General features: G+C 39.4%; 1 protein-coding gene across 11 annotated transcripts in view; it reads left to right on the forward strand.

Annotated features, from left to right (window-relative positions):
• The window catches only part of FRYL (FRY like transcription coactivator), a 978,233-nt gene that overhangs the window by 484,142 nt on the left and 474,098 nt on the right, over positions 1–19,993 (forward strand). For all 11 annotated transcript variants that reach the window (XM_029588005.1, XM_029588013.1, XM_029587996.1 and 8 more), the window contains one exon: positions 13,216–13,384. In XM_029588005.1, the coding sequence (XP_029443865.1) occupies positions 13,216–13,384 (169 nt within the window). The remainder of the gene's footprint in view (positions 1–13,215; positions 13,385–19,993) is intronic.

A 19,993-nucleotide genomic window follows, 5' to 3' on the forward strand; every position in this document is an offset into this window, starting at 1 on the left:
CTGGCCTTTTTGTGTATATAAGGAACTGCTTCTTAGCGAAAGCCTTCTCTGAGAGTGTAGCACCTGTCCACATCTAAACAAGACTCCTCTCTCTCTTTTTGTGAGGGGACTGATCTGGGCTGGGGAGGCAAGGGGTCAGGAAGAGGGGAGGTCGGGCTATGGGGTTTGCTTAGTTTGTTTTTTGGATGTTTTACTTGTGAGGAATTTGCTTGGGGTGGATGGAGGTGGGATAAGATTTGGGAGGATGCATGAAGCTATGTTTTCTTTAGTGGCCCGTCAGTTCGACAGGTTTATTTGAATTTTCTTTATGGGCAGTGGGAGGCTGGGCTGGGAACCTTACACTACATCCACGAGACACATAACTGGCTTTGGGCAATTCACATTTGTGGGGTAACATGAATAATGTAATTTCATGGAATGTTAACGATTAAGTTCACCCATTAAGAGGAAAAAGGTTCTACAAAATCTGAAAAGATCTAATGCGGCTGTTGCTTGCTTACAAAAAACACACTTATCGGCGGTAGATAGAGAGTGGGAAGCTTTAAATGGGAGTGTGTGGGTTCATGTGTTTTTTCGGCAGCAAAAGGCAAAAAAGCAAGTGTGGCTGTCTTGATCAGTAAGACCACTAATCTTAGTTTCTAAGACCATTACAGACCCAGAAGGGAGATTTATCATTTTCCTGGGGGATTGGAATGGTATGGAGATTGTAATCTATAGCATTTATGCCCCTAACGAATACTCGCATGATTTCTTTTGTAAATATATTGAACATACTTCTTATATGCAAGGTTCGTACGGTGCTTGGGAGACTTTAACTGCTTGCATGATCCTTCCATTGATAAATCTCCTACCAGCATGTTGAGAGGGGGGGCCTCAAAGAAAGAGGGGTAACTTTCCTATGCCAGCACTTAGATTTGTTGGATGCTTGGAGAATCCTACATCCCGAAGAGAGGGACTATACACATATTTCTAGATCCCGCATATGTCTATCTTGCATTGACTACATATTGGTTTCCCAAGCTTCCTTTCCTTTAGTTTCTAGGGTGGATATTGAAGCTCAGGTAAGTTCAAATCACTCGCAAATCTCAATAGTTTTTTCATCTGGGAGTGGTAGCCTGAGGAAACGTATCTGGCGATTCCCCAACTACTTAAAAGATGATGTAGAATTTTAAAAATTCCTTAGAGAGAAGTGGGTGGATTTTGCAACCCATAACAAACATGTGACCACTCCTCAATTATTTTGGGAAACTGGCAAAGCAGTGCTTAGGGGGGAATTATTTCTTATTTAATCTCTAGAAACAAATATCTAAATGGGAAAATATTAGTTAGAAGACCAATTAAAGATGGCTAAGGAAGCTCTGGCATGTGACTCCTCGGACAGGCATAGGGCTGTTTATTATAATATCCTCAACAATCTTAATACTATACTTCAGTTACGGGCTCAGCATACATTGCAAGTAGCAGACCTTAATTTTTTATAATTTGGGAACAAAACTGGGAAGCTCCTGGCTAATCTAGTCCACTCTGCCAAAGAGAAATCTTTTGTAAATTGTATGAAGAGCCAACATGGGAATCTGATATCTCAAAAAGCAGATATCTGCAAAGTCTTTAGGATTTATTATGAGTCTTTATATAAAGCTGATCCTCCGATGGAGCCTGACCAGGAAGAGACTTTTGTTTTGATAATCTTCCACTCCCAAAGCTTTCGGACTCTCAGCTGAAGCTTCTTAACCAGCTGATCCAAACCTACGAAGTCTTGCTTGCTTTTCTGACAATTCTTGTAGGTTGCTACTTCACCCCATCCTTCATTCCTTAGCACTCACAACATGAATATTGAATGTAGAATAGTGCAAAAGATGCTTTTGCTCTCAGATGTAAAAGTACTAAGAGAGAATTTGAAAAGAAGTTGGCCATAGAGGCAAAAACTCACAGTAAAATCTTTTTAAGATATATCCGAAGCAGAAAGCCTGTGAGGGAGTCAGTTGGACCATTACATGATTGAGGGGTTAAAGGGGCACTTAGAGAAGATAAGGCCATTGCGGAAAGATTAAATGATTTCTTTGCTTCGGTGTTTACTTAAGAGGATGTTGGGGAGGTACCAGAACCGGAGAAGGTTTTCATGGGTAATGATTCAGATGGACTGAACCAAATCACGGTGAACCTAGAAGATGTGGTAGGCCTGATTGACAAACTGAAGAGTAGTAAATCATCTGGACCAGATGGTATACACCCCAGAGTTCTGAAGGAACTAAAAAATGAAATTTCAGACCTATTAGTAAAAATTGTTACCTTTCATTAAAATCATCCATTGTACCTGAAGACTGGAGGATAGCTAATGTAACCCTAATATTTAAAAAGGGCTCCAGGGGCGATCCGGGAAACTACAGACCGGTTAGCCTGACTTCAGTGCCAGGAAAAATAGTGGAAAGTGTTCTAAATATCAAAATCACAGAACATATAGAAAGACATGGTTTAATGGAACAAAGTCAGCATGGCTTTACCCAGGGCAAGTCTTGCCTCACAAATCTGCTTCACTTTTTTTGAAGGAGTTAATAAACATGTGGATAAAAGTGAACCGGTAGATGTAGTGTACTTGGATTTTCAGAAGGTGTTTGACAAAGGTCCTCATGAGAGGCTTCTAGGAAAAGTAAAAAGTCATGGGATAGGTGGCAATGTCCTTTCGTGGATTACAAACTAGCTAAAAGACAGGAAACAGAGAGTAGCATTAAAAGGACAATTTTCTCAGTGGAAGGGAGTGGGGAGTGGGCAGTGGAGGTCCTCAGGGACCCTTACTTTTCAATATATTTATAAATGATCTGGAAAGAAATAAGATGAGTGAGTAATCAAATTTAGTGATGATACAAAATTGTTCAGAGTAGTTAAATCACAAGCAGATTGTGATAAATTGCAGGAAGACCTTGTGAGACTGGAAAATTGGGCATCGAAATGGCAGATGAAATTTAATGTGGATAAGTGCAAGGTGATGCATATAGGGAAAAATAACCCATGCTATAGTTACACAATGTTAGGTTCTATATTAGGTGCTACCACCCAAGAAAGAGATCTAGGCGTCATAGTGGATAACACATTGAAATCGTCGGTTCCGTGTGCTGCAGCAGTCAAAAAAGCAAACAGAATGTTGGGAATTATTAGAAAGGGAATGGTGAATAAAACGGGAAATGTCATAATGCCTCTGTATCGCTCTGAATCGTACACCTTGAATACTGTGTACGATTCTGGTCGCCGCATCTAAAGAAAAGATTTAGTTGCGATGGACAAGGTACAGAGAAGGGCGACCAAAATAAGGGGAATGGAACAGCTCCCCTATAGGGAAAGACTAAAGAGGTTAGGACTTTTCAGCTTGGAGAAGAGACGGCTGAGGGGGGATATTATAGAGGTGTTTAAAATCATGAGAGGTCTAGAACAGGTAGATGTGAATCGGTTATTTACTCTTTCAGATAATAGAAAGACTAGGGGGCACTCCATGAAGTTAGCATGTGGCACATTTAAAATTAATCGGAGAAAATTCTTTTTCACTCAACGCACAATTAAACTCTGGAATTTGTTGCCAGAGGATGTGGTTAGTGCAGTTAGTGTAGCTGTGTTTAAAAAAAGGATTGGATAAGTTCTTGGAGAAGTCCATTACCTGCTATTAATTAAGTTGACTTAGAAAATAGCCACTGCTATTACTAGCAACGGTAACATGGAATAGACTTAGTTTTTGGGTACTTGCCAGGTTCTTATGACCTGGATTGGCCACTGTTGGAAACAGGATGCTGGGCTTGAATGACCCTTGTTTTGACCCAGTATGGCATATTCTTATGTTTTTACTTCTGGCAGCAAAAAGACTAAATGACATTCTTGCAGCATTAAATGTAAAAGATTTTCCTTTTCATGCACATCTCAAAAAAGGATCTGTTCAAATTCTCATCTTTAGCACTGCTTCAGTATCTGTTAAACCTTTCTAAGTCAGAATTGAAATCTAATTCTGTGAAAGTTCACATTTATTTATTTTAAAATTTTATATCCCACATTATCTAAGATCCTAAGCAGCCTACAATAAAATTATACATTAATCATAAAACACAATGCAAGTCATACAAACAGTGCTGAACCGTGACAAATGCTTACACCCGTGGTATTAATAATAATAAAAAAAAAAAAATTAATACTGTAGGTTTTTTGTCCTCAATCCAAAGCTATTATCAAAAAACAAAAAACCCTCTTCTTCTACATTGAAAGATTTCCTAAATAATTGTCTTCAGGTGCTTCGTAAAGGTTTTAGAACAAGCTTCTTATCGAAGTGTGGTAGGGAGTCAATTCCACAGAATTGGGCCTGCTACAGCCAATAGCTTTTCCCTTGGTTTAGCAAGGTTGATCAGTTGATTGCTTGGAATATCAATATTCAGAATCTCTTCCTGTCTCTCTTCCCTACTGTGGTAAAGTTCATTTGAAGCCTCTATCATCATCCTTCCCTTACAAATCCCCCTACATAAATGGGACTTCAGTGTTGTACTCTCCAAATTAGTGAATCCTCCATTTGAACCTCTAGTGTCAGTGGATCTAAAATGTTTAACTTATAAAAAATTTTTTGATAGCTGTGACCTCAGCTCCTAGAATAAATGAACTCCAAGCTTTAGTAGTACTTGCACAGTATACAGAAATTTAAAAAAATAAAATAGAATACTCCTAAGTTTCTACCTAAAGTGATTTCTCTGTTTCATTTGAATCCATCCATAATACTACAACCACTTTTTCCAAAACTCATTCTAGCAAAGCTGAATGAGTCCTTCATACCTTGGGCTGCATGTTCTAAAATCCGTGGGCTGCACGCACATGCGTGCCGGAGTTTGTAATCCTTGCGCGTATGTGCGGGCGATGCACGCAAGAGGGGTGGGGACTTTTGCAATTTCCATATGGCAACGCTTTCGGTCCTTCCCCAGTTATCTCCCAGTCTGCTCCAATAACTTCAGCTTCTGAGTTGAAGTAAGTTGTGCACGCCGGCCAGCTGCTGGCGTGTGAGTCTTCAGGACAGCGATCATTGGCGCTGTCCTGGCCCGCCCCTTCGAAGAGGCCTGGCACTTATGCATGTACCGGGCTTTATGCGTGTAAACCTTGGGATTTACACATGCAGGCCTTTTAAATCTACCCTATACTTTTCTTTACACTCTATCTCTAGCCAGTCCTGTTCATTTGGTGATATTATCTTATTCCAGTTTAAGATTACTCTCTTGGCTACTAAGAATAGCTTTTTCACTATATTCACTTTTCTTTCACTTCCAATCTCCTGGGGCCATAAGAAACGTTTCAGTATTCTTGGGCTATCAGCTGTAGACATCCCTATCATATTATAAATATATATTTTAACCACATCTCAAAAACCTTGAACTACAGGACACAAAACTAAAATATAGCATAAATCGTACTTGTGTCCCCATAATCTCCAACATCAGTCTGATCTTGTCTTATTCATAGCTTTAATCAAAATACTATTTTTTTCCAATACTGTAGAAGCTCATGCACTTTCGCATTGTTTTCTGTGTGCCACAATTGAAAAAAGGTAAATAAGGGGAAATTTAGTAATGTAAATTTGTCTTTAAATGCCATCCACTTTCAAAAAGTACCATGTTGAAATCACTGAGAAAACGTTTTAAGATTTATTTCTGAATAAGTCTACATAACTTCAGAGGCCAAATTTTCCTCATCTTCAGATGTGCTGATAGGGGCATTATTCCTGTCATATATGTCTTTTTGCCTTTTATTCGTAAAGCTGCCATCTATTATTGGTTATGTCCAAGCCATTGGCTCTTTTAAATTAGTTCAGGTCCAATTATGTCAGCCTATCCCAACTCATGCTTCTCAGTTTCAATCCGGTGCTGAATCAGAGCATTATTTATTTATTTATTTGAATTTCTTATATACCGGCATTCGCGATGGTAGTCGCATCATGCCGGTTTACAAATAACAGGGTGTGACAAAAGGATAAATACTTAAACTTAAAACATTAACATGTGATAGAAGAATAAAGTAGCAGTTACAATAAACAGGGATAAAATGCAAACTTGGAATGTAGAGAATGTAGAGAATTACTCCATTGAATCAGTATGCTAAACAGTGCTGCTTGACCGTAATTATAGAAGTTTGATAATCTATTACCTCCCTCTATTTGAATTCACTGCAAGACTTTTAAATCAATTCTAGCCTATTAATCCAGCCACAAAACCCTGGTATAATTTTGCACAATCTGTGAAAAAATTCTAATGGCAATGCAGTTGATACCATTTTAAATAAATGTAGAGCTCAAGGAAACCAGTTCAAGCGAATTACATTTGCTTTTCATTAGCAACTAATAGTCTGAAGTAGAGAAGAGTCTCTCTTCTTTAAATGCTTTTAACAAAGGGATATCATTTAACTGATATAATTCCCCCAATTTTGCTGAAATCTGCATTCTCAGGTCCTTTATTTAACTGTTCCACTTAGAGACATTTTACTTAGCCTCTTAGTCTCTCATGTTCAAAGGTATAGTTTCTGATTTGTGTGGGTTTAATGGGAAAGTGTCCCAAATTCTTTAAACTTTTCTATTAATGTTGGAATAGTTTTTTCAAGCTCATTTTTTAAATTTTATTTTCTCCATTCCCTAAACCATAATACCCTTAAGAGGATCTTATGTGCTCAGTAAGTAGTTCAACCACCAGCACAAATAATACGGTAGAACGAGGAAACCCATGATTGGTATTTCTTTGCAGCTCAAAATTCTGATGTGAGCCCATTTACCCATACGTCCATCCAAGGGAATTTTATACAGGGCTCTTACCCATTCTTGAAGGTTGCCTCCAAACCTAAACCCATTGTCATCTAATATGTCCTCCATAAATTTCCACTCAACTCTATCAAATGCTTTCTCAGCATCCAGTATAGTTATAGCAAACTCCTTGTTACTCCTTTTAGCTGACTCAGCCTCCTCAGCATATTATCACTGGAATATCTTCCCAAGATAAATGAGTGTGATCCCTGTGAAATAGTTTTACCATGAATTGCTCTACTCTGTTTGCTAATATTTTGGCAAAAATCTTCATGTCTGTATTTATTAATGATATAGGTACAATCAACTTTATGAATTAATCATGGTCACCTTATGTATTGTTTTAGGGAGCTGGCTTGTAACTAATATATTTTGAAATAGCTTTACCAAGAAAAAGGGTCTGTTTGTATATGAACTTTTTAATAGTATTTTATTCCAAAGCTATCATTCCCACATGCTTTCTCAGCTTTTAATGTTTTTATGGCTTTGAATTGTTCTAAAAAGGTAAATGGCACTTCAAATCTTTCCTTATCCATATCTCTAAGCTTGGGCAAATGTGCCTTTTTTAGAATCCCATGCATTTTTTCCACTTTGCTTGTACCCTGTGAGCTATACAACTCATTATAGAACCTTTTGAAAGCTTCTGCCATATCTCCTGGACAGCTTGTTGCAGAAAGGTATGTTCTGGCACTGCTTTGCCCGCATTTAAATGCTCATTTTGTTAGCATAAACTTTACTGCCAGTGCAGCAAGGAATTGTACACTCACTGAGCATTCTAAAGTGGGAGTACTACTTAGTACCCTGACATGGAAATCCCATGCAAATGAGGACATTAATCATTACTCCCCGATGCAGAATACTACATGGCCCAGTCAGCATTTTCTTGGTGCTGGAAACTTAATTCCACTGTCAGAGATAGTTATGTTTCCAGCACTACACGTTAGCACTTAAAACCTGAAGAAAAAAAACAAAACAAAAAAAGAAATGACAAAAGCACTTCACAGAGAAGTACTCATCTGGGTAAGTGGAGGCAACCACTGCCACTTAACAGGAAAAAATACTGACTTATCTGGCTATCTGGCAAGGTTCGCTGCTGTTACAGTTTGCCACTGCTTGGCCTGATTAATCCAGCTAAGTGGCAGTGCCGAACCTTGCCAGATAAGTCACTACTTATCTAGCTAAGTAGCAGTGGCTGCCACTGTATGAAATGCCTGTCAGGGACGCTTACTCCCTTCTGAGTAAAAATGTGAGTTAAAATATATTACACAAGCCGTTAAGCCCGTCACAACGGGCTACATTACATTTTTGTTTTCGGTCCATTTTCGAAAACAGCACCCTCCTACACTTTTTCTCCCTCATTCCCCCTTCCCCTCAGTCACTCACCCCCTTCCCACCCCTCAGTCTTACTCACTCTCTGTCTCCCACTGCCTCCTTCCCCTCACTCTCACCTCCCTCCCCTTCCCTCAGTCACTCCCACCTCTCTCCCCTTCCCTCAGTCACTCTCCACCCTGTCTCAATCCCATCCCCTCTCCCTCAGCCCTCCTCCACTCCTTTTCTCTGCTCCACAACTTCTTACCCTTCCACTTACTCACATCCCTGTCTCTCACCTCTCCCTCTCCCCTCACTCTTCCCCACCCCCTCCCTCACTCAGTCCCTCCCTCACTCAGTCCCTCACCCTCCCACTCAGTCCCTCCCTCCCTCCCCCTCACTCAGTCCCTCCCTCCCTCCCTCCCACTCAGTCCCTCCCTCCCTCCCACTCAGTCTCTCTCTCCTCCCTCCCTCGCTACTGGCCGCCGCTGCCATCGCCGCCGCTGCCACCCGACGCCGCCGCTGCCACCCGCCGCCGCCATCGCCGCTGCCGCTGTCACCCGACGCCACCATGTTTTGTTTTTTTTTACGCTGGCTAAGACCGACGTCCTTGCCCGCACATGCGCAGTAGAGCTGTGCTCTACTGCGCATTTGCGGGCCTTCGGTCATGGCCCATTTATAAGGTAGATGCAGTCTGCTTTTTTTTTTTTAAACTCCAGATGCATTTGCATACCATTAGCTTACTGCATCAGGAGTTAAAATAAAATTGCAGTTCACAGTTTTAACGCTCAGGTTTCTGCATTGGCCTGGGAGTGTTTGTTTATATATCTTTTACCTTAATTTCCCAGATTCCTCTGGACACAAAATCCTTTCACATTTTTTTGTTAGGTAACAAAACAGGAGGAAATCTTTCTCAAAGAAGTGACGTTTTATTAGCATTATTAAATATTCTGTTTTATCATTCAAGAGAGCATTGTACATTACCCTTAAACTACTGTGTTCTCTAATTTTTTTCCCTGTTCTCTTATACTTACTCTTTCTGCTTAATATCGTCTTCTAATTGGATTGTTTTTTCCCTCATTGTTCTGTAATCAGAAACTGAGATTAAATGTCCCCTCATTGTTGCCTCCCGTTTCATCTTAACATCTACCCCTGGTTTATTGTTAAATTCCAGAAAATGTTTCTATCTTTCTATTTCTTGACAAACTTCTGGCTCTTTTAAAATAGTTATATTTAATTTTCAGGTCCTTCTACCGATTTCTGTGGCGTCCTACAACAATTACTATTGGTGCATAATCACAGATTGTAACAGCCTCAATTTTACTCCTTTACACTCCTACTCATCCACCCATCCACTCAACTACGTCAGTTCTAGAATAAGATTTATGGAGGGCTGCATAAAATGTGTAGTCCCTTTTTTACCGGATTACATTTGCGCCAGGCATCAGCCAAGCCAATGTCTCCCATATTATTATTTAGGAATTTGGTGAATCCCATCCCACAACCTTTATTGGGCTCAACCCATAACTTATCATAAACTTGATCCAGGATAGTATGATAGTCCCCTCCTGTTGTTATGGCTTCCTTCCACATACAATAGCTCAAAGTTTCCCAGAAAAGATTTCTGATGATTCATTCAGAGAATACATGTTCATCAATGTGACTTGAGTATGTTTTCCCACTAGCAGTAAATATCTTCCTTCAGAATCAGATTTTTTTCTCAACAAATATGATTTTGCAATTAGAATTGCAACCACCTTCTTTTTTCCCCCGATATAAGCAGAAGATCGCATTCCTTGATCCAATTCGCTTTGAGCCTATACTTATTAGAATTCTTTAGGCAGTGTGTTTCCTGAAGAAAAAATACTGGCGGATTCATTTTACAAAGCTTTTGTATTAACTTTTGTTCTTTAATTGGATAGTTCAGTCATTTCACATTTTATGGATCCCATTTACAACCCCTTATATTGCAGGAAAAGATGACTATCCCAATAAACCAAGTTAAACTCTAAGGGATCAATTTTCAAAGCAGCGCACGGTTCCTGATGCACACACAAGGACGCACGGATTTTATAATATGCACACGTGCAAGCGCATGCATGTTATAAAATCGGATGGCCATGTGTACGTGCGTGCCGGATTTTAAAATCGCATGTGCGGGCGGTGTGTGCTGGGGGCCCGAATTTTCCATTAATACATGTGACGATGCAATCGGGCCTCCCCCCAGTTCCCTACCCCCCTGCTTAACTTTCCTTCCCTTTCCCATCTCACCCCTACCTATTTACCCAAAATGTTTTTATTTTTCTATTTACTGCTCCTTCGGAGCAGAAGTATTTTTCATGTGCTGGCCGGCCGCCGGGGTGCACTTTTCTGGGACAGCAGCTAATTGTCGCTGTCTTGGCTGACTGCCGTCCTGCCCTGCCCCTCCCTTCCCAGATCATGCCTCCCAGCCCGCCCCTTTGGAGGTGCCCGGCACTTCTGTGTGTAACGGGCTATGCACGCGGCTGGGCCTGTTCTAAAATGCACACAGCACGCACAAAGCTCAGCTGCGCACATAACCCCTGATTTTTGGCGCGGGCCTTTGAAAATTTGGGCTTAATTTAGATAACCCCCACCTCTAAGATTCATCCTATTCTTAACCCAAATTGACTCATCCTCACTCCCCTTCTCTCACCCTGCCTTCCACATTCCCGCTTCACTCCCTTCTCCTCCATCCTTCCTCTCCCCTAATAACACCAAGAAAGACTTTTTTTCGTTCCCCTCCCTTAGCTGACGGATGTTTGCCTCCCTGCCTCCCCCACCCCTCCATCCCCCTGTGCTTATTAAGCTCTTTCTCCTATGAAAGCTCTACTATAATTCTTGTCTCTCCTTCACCATTTGTTACAGCTGACTTTATTCCGATTGTCAGTTGCATTGCAGAAAGTACAGGATTCTTGCAGGCAGTTCTCTACTATTATCACTATATTCTACCCCCTTTTATGAGACCATCGCTTTGCTTCCCAGAAGAGTTTTCATTTTCTTTCCTTTTTTTTTTCCTAAAGGTTTGATCTCTTCCATTACTGCAGTTTAAAATCTTGTCCACATTTTCATAGTTGCACAGTCTTCCCTCCCCAATGCTGATTCTCTCCCATGATTTAATTGATTCTCTCCCTCCACTTATTTCCCAACAAATTTCAGTTCTTTTCCTCCTTGGCTCTATCGATTATTTATTTATTTATTTTTCTCTTTTGCAAGTGGCTAAAAACCTGCTGTTACCTAAGTCTTTTCCATTCTCTGGGGAGCTTATGCTGCAGCCCTGAGCATTTCCTTTCCAACTACTAGATGACATTGAAGCAGTGCGCTTGCTGCCTTACACCTTTCATAGTCACTCCCTCACTTTTGGTTATTTTCCATCACACTGATATTGTTAGTGCCTTCAAGCAAGCAGAATGTTAATATTAATCAACAGTTTCGCTGAGTAAACAAAACAAAATTGCAGTTTCCTCTCATGCAGCATACGTTTCACCTCCGCATATGCTGAACATATGTTTGTTGGATGTTTCATAACCTGAAGAGATTATAGCACAATAAGGTCATATCCCAGTCATGTAACTCATTGAATGGCCTTTCAGTGACAATAACAATGTTTTGATTTGCCTCCATCCTACCTTTGTCTTTACTCGGTATATCATTTTCTTACCTCCCCCCCCCCCCCCCCCCCCCCCCCCCAGTCTTGTTAGATACACACGTTTGTATTTTTAACCATAACTTTGTTGGAGGTGACAACCTGATTTACGCATGATTCCATTTGCCCACCTCCCTTATCTAGTTAAAACTCCTGGTTCCTTTCACAGACAGATACAGGCCATTTCTATGGTATAGTCTTGTATACATCCATATATTGCCTCAGTTGGCAAGATATCTAAAAACTTCTTAACACCAGCTCTTCAGCCACGTGTTGAATATTCTTACACAGAATAGCCTATCCTTCTCCTTACCATACTTCAGAAAATGCTACTGTTCTTCCTTGTTGCCCAAGACCCTCACCTAATTTCTTATCCTCCTCCTGTTTATGCTGACTTGGCAACTAGCAAAGGTCATTTGTGCACAAATGGACTATGGCATCAGCATCCAATCCTCTTCTTTCTGTAGCAATGAAGCAATAATGCAGGGTATGTGTCTGTATTTATTTGTATTCTATATATTGCAAGTTCACTATAAAGTAGATTTTAAAAGCACTGTGCATGCAAAAAGTTGGAGATGAGTGCTTATTGAAACCAGGGCAGTATTATAAATTTTGCACATCTGTGCACAAATACCAATGTGCAAATATCTGGATATCTAGGATCTCGTAATATCTAGGATCTCGTAAAAAAAAAAAAAAAAAAAAAGAAAAAGAAAAAAAAAAAAGGAAGCAGAAAAGGAGCAGGTCAGGAGCATTACTTGAGGGAGTCAACATATACACACAGCAGAAGTACAGCTCTTCCCTGTGTATATTTACTTCTGCTATTTATTAGGTTTAAGTCTGAATATATATATTTATAGCCAAATATGGACTGAGTGAGGGATCTGGGTAAATTGGGGGGGGGATGTAGGCTAAAGATCCAGGGGGGTCTTGATAACTTAGAGAGCAATTGGGCAATTGGTGGACGAACTGGTTAAATCAGTCATTTTGTTCATGCGCACATGTTATAAAATTACCTAACTTGCATGTGTAATAGTCAGCCATTCCTAAGGAAAATGTGTTAGCAGATGCTCGTGTAAATGCTTAAAATTAGCACACATACCTGCTAGGCATATTTTGACATGCGCATGTACTTGGGTGGCCAACATAAGATTCCTGTGTATTTGGCTGCGTGCCCACATATGCGCTCATTTTAAAGTTACCATCCCTGTGTATTAGCCCTCTTGGTATAAGGGGTATGTCATAAAGGCACACCTTGGTCTAAGACAGAAGATTTCAAGGTTACTAAGGGCCTTTCTTTGCCTAATGAAGGATCTTAGTCCTGAAACATTTAATACCAATAATTTTGCTTTGTTACCTGGAAACTTATTGAAAATAGTCAATTAGCTGATCCAAACAATGGCAGTACTAATTATCATGTATCATGTATTGTTAAATTTAGGTTTCAGACTGTTAGGAAGAAGTTTATGACTGAATTAAAGGAGCTTCGACAGAAAGAACAAAGTCCTCATGTAGTACAGAGCATCATCAGTTTGATTATGGGAATGAAGTTCTTCCGTGTGAAAATGTATCCTGTTGAAGACTTTGAAGCATCATTTCAGTTTATGCAGGTAAAAATGTAGTACACTGTACAAAACCTTTGAAAGAATACTGTTGCAACAAAGTTTCATGTTTACAGATATTAAACATATCCTAGTTTAGGTATATGTTTTTTTTTAATGAATGTTCTTTATTTTGCACGAGTAGTTTTGAAATATCACAGAGATGCAGTTAATCACACTGCTTAGAATTTTACCTAGCTTTCTATATAGTGTAGTTGATGGTTGTAAATTTCCTATTAGGCACAAGTGAGACCTTAACTAAAGTCTAGCAAATGTTCATAACCCATCTCCCACAACTGGTGAGAGCACCATATAAAAGCAAAAACTTAGATTGTTTTCTTACAAAGGAGATATTGCACTATTGTCTAGTTTTGGTGATCACACAAGGCTTGATTCATCCAAATTCAGGACTTTAAAAACTTTACAACTTAAAAATAATCACTCATTTTGCCAAACAAAATTGTATATTGTATATAGAAAAAAAATATTTCTATAGGAGTATCTGCTTGAGAAGCATCGTATAAAGCACATTCATACTAGGTTTTAGGATAGCCCTTGCTGAGCTATACAATATGCTGCCCTCTTTGTTTCACAATCTCTGCTCATTACTATACCCATCCAACAGCTGCGAGTCCAGCGAGACTATCAAAATGGTGCAAGGGCTGTGTCAAAAGCCATATGAGAAGTCTTAAAAGATCTATAGGCAAAAGATACTTTCACATTAAAAATAAATCAAGGTGTTATTTAAAACACTGTATTGCCCAGGCCTTATTAAGAGTTTAATTATACTCTTTCAGCTCACTTCCAGATTAGCAGAGTGTACATCACATAAATTTAAAGGATTCTAATTTACTTAACCCTACTCTCTTAGCAACCTAAACCTAACTAATAATTCAACGATATTAAGATGAAGGCAGCAGTCCTATTGTGAGATAGGGACCTTCCATTCTTATGCATTGTGACATGATTGATTTTTTTACTGGATGGTGAGAACTGTATGTGCGCGCCTGGTGCAAAGAGATCCTGGTTCTCAGAGAATGAATCTAATCTCTGGAGGCTAGAGTGACAGACCTGGAGGAGCTGAGCTAGACAGTGGTATTTAGAGGAAGCCTTCAGGGACATAGTAGCCAACCAAGGCCCAACTCCAGTCTGGCAGCCCCAGTGCTGCCTTGGAAGGAGGAGGTCACTTGTTCAGAGTACATCATCCTGTTGTAGCAGGAAGTGATTCTGTAGCAAGGACCTGTTCTCCACATGATGAATTATCCTATCACATTGAGGATAGTTTCCCAGTGCTACTGCCCAGAAGGGAAGGGTTAGGTCAGCCATCATACGGGCCGATACAGTAAAACTCGCTGGAGAGCCGGCGAGCGCCTGCTCTCCCGACTCGCGCACAGGCCACTCTCCTGGGCGCGCTATTCAGTATCGGCCCGGATGCAAATTAGGGCCCGCGATAAAAGGAGGTGCTAGGGACACTAGCGAGTCCCTAGCACTTCCTTTTTGACAGAAGCGGTGGCTGTCAGCGGGTTTGACAGCCGACGCTCAATTTTACCGGCGTCGGTTCTCAAACCCGCTGACAGCCACGGGTTCGGAAAACAGATGCCGGCAAAATTGAGTGTCCATCTTCCAACCCGCAGGCCGCGGGCAGATTTAAATTTTTTTTTTTAAATTTTTGGGGCCTCCGACTTAATATCTCTATGATATTAAGTTGGAGGGTGTATAGAAAAGCAGTTTCTTCTGCTTCTCTGTACACTTTCCTGGTGCCGGCCGAAATTAATTTGAGAGTAAAATGTGTGGCTTCCCTGCACATTTTACTTTCTGTATCACACGACAATAACTAATAGGCCGATCAACATGCATTTGCATGTTGCGGGTGCTATTAGTTTCGGGGGGGGGGGGGGGGGGTTGGCTGTGCGTTCACTCTATTACCCATCGCTGTAAAAGGGGTAAAAATAGCGCATTGAAAACGTGCGGCCAAACGGGGGATAACAGTGCGCTCAGCCTGAGCGCACTTTACTGCATCGGCCCAATAGTTGGTGATTCAGTTATTAGGAATAGCTGGGTAGCTGGTGAACGTGAGCATCACTTGGTAACTTGCCTACATGGTGCAAAGATGGTGAATCTCACGTGTCACCTAGGTAGGATTGTACTGTGCTGGAGAGAAGCCGGCTGTCATGGTACATGTGGGCATCAGCGACATAGGATGGTGTGGGAGGGAGGATCTGTAAGCAAAGTTTAGGCTTTTACATAGAAAGTTGAAATCCAGAACCTCCAGAATAGCATTCTTTGAAATGCTACCTGTTCCACGCACAGGTCCCAGAGGCGGCAGGCAGAGCTCTGAAGTCTGACTGCATGGATGAGTCAATGGTGCAGGGAAGATTAATTCAGTTTTGTAAGGAACTGGGCAATTTTGAGGGGATGGATGTGTCTTTTATGAAAGGACAGGCTGCACCTTAAAGCAGGGTGAAACCAGGCTGCTGGCCCTAACCTTTAAAATGCAGATAGAGCAGTTTTTAAACTAGAGCAAGGGGGAAAGTTGACAGTCGCTCAGCAGCGCATGTTTGGAGGGAGGTATCTTTGAAAAATACTAATGAAACAGAAGTTAGGGCATCCCAAGAGAGAGGTTCTAATAAAAGCAAAAGTCCATGTGCTTATAAGTAAAGAATCACCTGAGTTAAACGATTCCAAATTATCCCTGTCAACTGATATGCAGGTTAATATGAATAAAATTAATAGTTTGAAATGTCTGTATGCCAGTTTCAGCATTCTAAGAAGTACAATGAGGGAGTTAGTGTATATAGCATTGAATGAAGAAATAGACATAATTGGCATCTGAGACCTGGTGGAAAGAGGATAATCAATGGGATAGTGCTATATCAGGGTAAATATTATATCAGTGATAGGATGCCAGGAGACTAAATGCACAGTAGAATCTTTATGGGTAGAAATCCCATGTGTGTTGGGGAAGAGCATACTGCCATCCACTTGGCCAAAATGATTAGACAGACGATGAAATGCTATTTATTTATTTATTTATTTATTTATTTATTTACACAGTAAATAAGTAAATAAGCACAGTAAATAAGTAACTAAATAAGCACAGTAAATTCCATCGCTACAGTTTACAGTAAAATTCAGAAATAAATACATAAAAAATTTAGGTAAAAGCTTACAACATATTACAAATTTGCTTAATATAGATAAGGTGTTCTAAACTTAAAAAATACTTAAAATTATATAAAAGAAAAAGAAAAGATTTGTGGATCAGTTTGTGGTTTGGCTATCATTCTCATAAGCCTGTCAGAAAAGCCACATTTTTAGTTCTTTTCTAAATCTTTTTTTTTATCTTGTTGGAGCCTCAGTTCCGATGGCAATTTATTCCACAATCTTGGCCCTGCAGTTGATAAAGAGCAATCTCTCACCTCACTTAAATGCGCAGATTTTTTAGTGGGTATTTCTAACCAGCCTTTATTTGCCGATCTTAGTTCTTGCTGAGATACGTGCAATCTAATTGTAGGTTTAGCCATTCTATCATTTCACCATAGAGAATCTTATGTATAATACATAATGTTTTATATATTATTCTTTGCTCTATCGGTAGCTAGTGTAGTTCTTTCAACATTGGAGTGATATGGTTTCTCTTCCTTGTCTTTATTAAAATGTGAGCTGCTGGATTTTTAGTATTTGTAGCGAGCGGAGCATTGATTTTGGTAGGCCTAACATCGTTGACTTAAAATAATCCAATCCAGTGAATATCATAGTTTGCAGTACAGATCTAAAATTCCCTTGGGATAATAATGATCTCAGACGTCTTAACATCATTAGTTTTGCAAAACCTTCTTTTACCTTTTTTGAAATATGTGCTTTAAAATTTAGCTCAGTGTCTATAAATAAGCCTAAATTCGTGTTGTATCAACTATTTTAAAATTTTGAATGTTGTTGAAGGTAATTACTCTTTGCTCTGTAGTCATGTTTTTCCTTTCCAATACCATAAACATAGTTTTGTCCAAATTTAAAATCAATTTCATTTGTGTTAATAATTGACTAATTATTTTTAAATACATCTCAGCTAGCTTACAGGTTGAATTTAAATCTTTCTGTATAGGAATTAAAATTTGAATATCATCGGCGTATATAAAATAAATTAGGCCAAAGCCAGATAGTAAATGGCACAGCGGAAGTAAATAAATATTAAAAAGCGTAGCCATTAATAATGAGCCCTGCAGTACTCCTGTTAATTGTACATTATCAGATATACTGTTCTTGATTTTACAGTAAATGTTCTGTTTAAAAAAGAGGTAAACCATTTCAGAGTAATATCTGTGAGACCTATTTCTTGTAATCTAGTAAGAAGAATTTGATGATCTACTGTATCGAATGCGGCCGACAAATCCAGAAGAACAAGCAGATAACTTTGTCCATAATCAAACACTGTCAGAACAATGTCTGATAAGGAAAATAAAATGCTAAGAGAAATTAGGGAAGTTGGCAAAAGAGTAATAATGGGAGATTTTAGCTACATCAATATTGAGTGGGTAAATGTAATAATAGGACATGTTATGTAAAATTAATGGAGCAATTGGTTCAGGAACAGACGAGGGAGCCATTTTAGATCTAATTCTTAGTGGAATGCAGGATTTGGTGTGAGTTAAGTGGTGAGGCCACTTGTCAATAGTTATCCTAGCATGATCAGATTTGATTTAATGACTAAAGAAGAAGACAGTGAGTAAATCTACAGATCTATTACTAAATTTTAAAAAATGAGACTGATAAAATGAGGAAAAATCCCCCCCCCCCCCCCCCCCCCCAAAAAAAAAACCAAAACAAAAACCAACCTGAAAGGTGCAGCAACAAAGTTTGGGTGTTCAACAGGTGTGGACATTGTTAAAATTTTTTAAAAATGCCATTTTAGAAGCACAGTCCAGCTGTATTCCTCACAGTAAAAAAAAAAATTGGAAGGAAGGCCAAATGATTGTCAGCATGGTTAAAAGGCAAGGTGAAAGAGGCTATTTCAGCCAAAAGAACTTACTTCAAAAATTGGAAGAAGCATCCAATCTGAACAAAATAGGAAAAAGTATAAACATTGGTTAATTGAATGTAAAACGTTGATAAGACAGGCTAAGAGACAATTTGAAAAAAGTGGCCTTAGAGGCAAAATCTCATAATAAAAACTTTTTAAATATATCTGTAGCAGGAAACCTAATAGGGAGTTTGATAGGACCATTAGATGATTGAGGGGTTAAAGGAACACTTAGAGAAGATAAGGCTATCGTGGAAAGAATAAACTAATTCTTTGCTTCGGTGTTTACTAATGAGGATGTTTGGGAGATATTCATTCTGGAATTGTTTTTCAAGGGTGATGATTCAGATGATTTGAACCAAATCACGGTGAACCTGGAAGATGTAGTAGGCCAGATTGACAAACTGAAGAAATCAGTGAGCGAGACTTCAGTTCTGGGAAAGTCATAGAAACTATTCTAAAAAAAACAATCACAGAACATATAGATAGACATGGTTTAATGGAACACAGCCAGTATGGATTTACCCAAGGGAAGTCTTGCTTCACAAATCAGCTACAGTTTTTTTTTTTGAAGGGGTTAATAATCAGGTGGATAAAGGTGAGCCAGTAGATTATGTATTTGGATTTTCAGAATGCATTTGACAGAGTACCTCATGAGACTCCTAAGGTAATCGAAAAATCATGGGATAAGTCAATGTCCTTTTGTAGATTTAACACTGGTTAAAAGACAGAAAACAGAGTAGGATTAAATGGTTATTTTTCTCAGTGGAGAAAGGTAAACAGTGAAGTGCCTCAGGGATCAGTACTTGGACCAGTGCTATTTAATTTATTTATAAATGATCTGGAAAGGGGAACAGTGAATGAGATGATCAGATTGCAGATGGTACAAAATTATTTAGAGTAGTTAAATCACAAGCGGATTGTAATAAATTGCAGGAGGACCTTGAGAGACTGGAAGACTAGGCATCCAAATTGCAGATTAAATTTATTGTGAACAAGTACAAAGTGATGCACATAAGGAAAAGTAACCTACATTGTATTTTTAAAATGTTAGATTCCATATTAGGAGTTACCATCCAGAAAAAAGATCTGTGTGTCATAGTGGACAATATATTGAAATCATCAGCTCAGTATGCTGCAGTGGTCAAAAAAGCAAATAGAATTTTTAGGAAAGAAATGGTAAATAAAACGGAGAACGTCATAGTTCCTCTGTATCGCTCCATGATGAGACCACATCTTGAGTAATATGTACAATTCTAGTTGCTGCATCACAAGAAATATATTCAGTAGTTGCACTGGAAAAGGTTCAGAGAATGGCAACCAAAATGATAAAAAGGATGGAACGGCTCCCTTTTGAGGAAAGGCTAAAGAGGTCAGGCCTGTTAAGCTTGAAGAAAAGATAGATGGTGGGGGGAGGATATGATAGAGGTCTATAAAATCATGAGAACACTAGAATGGGTAAATGTGAATTGGGTATTTAGGGAGGTACTCCTTGAAGTTACCAGGTAGCTCATTTCAAACAAATCCTAGGAAATTCTTTTTCACTCAGTGCATAATTAAGCGCTGGAATTCATTACCAGGGAATATGGTTATGGCAGTTA

Source organism: Rhinatrema bivittatum, chromosome 1, assembly GCF_901001135.1.
Source record: "Rhinatrema bivittatum chromosome 1, aRhiBiv1.1, whole genome shotgun sequence".
NCBI lineage: Eukaryota > Metazoa > Chordata > Amphibia > Gymnophiona > Rhinatrematidae > Rhinatrema > Rhinatrema bivittatum.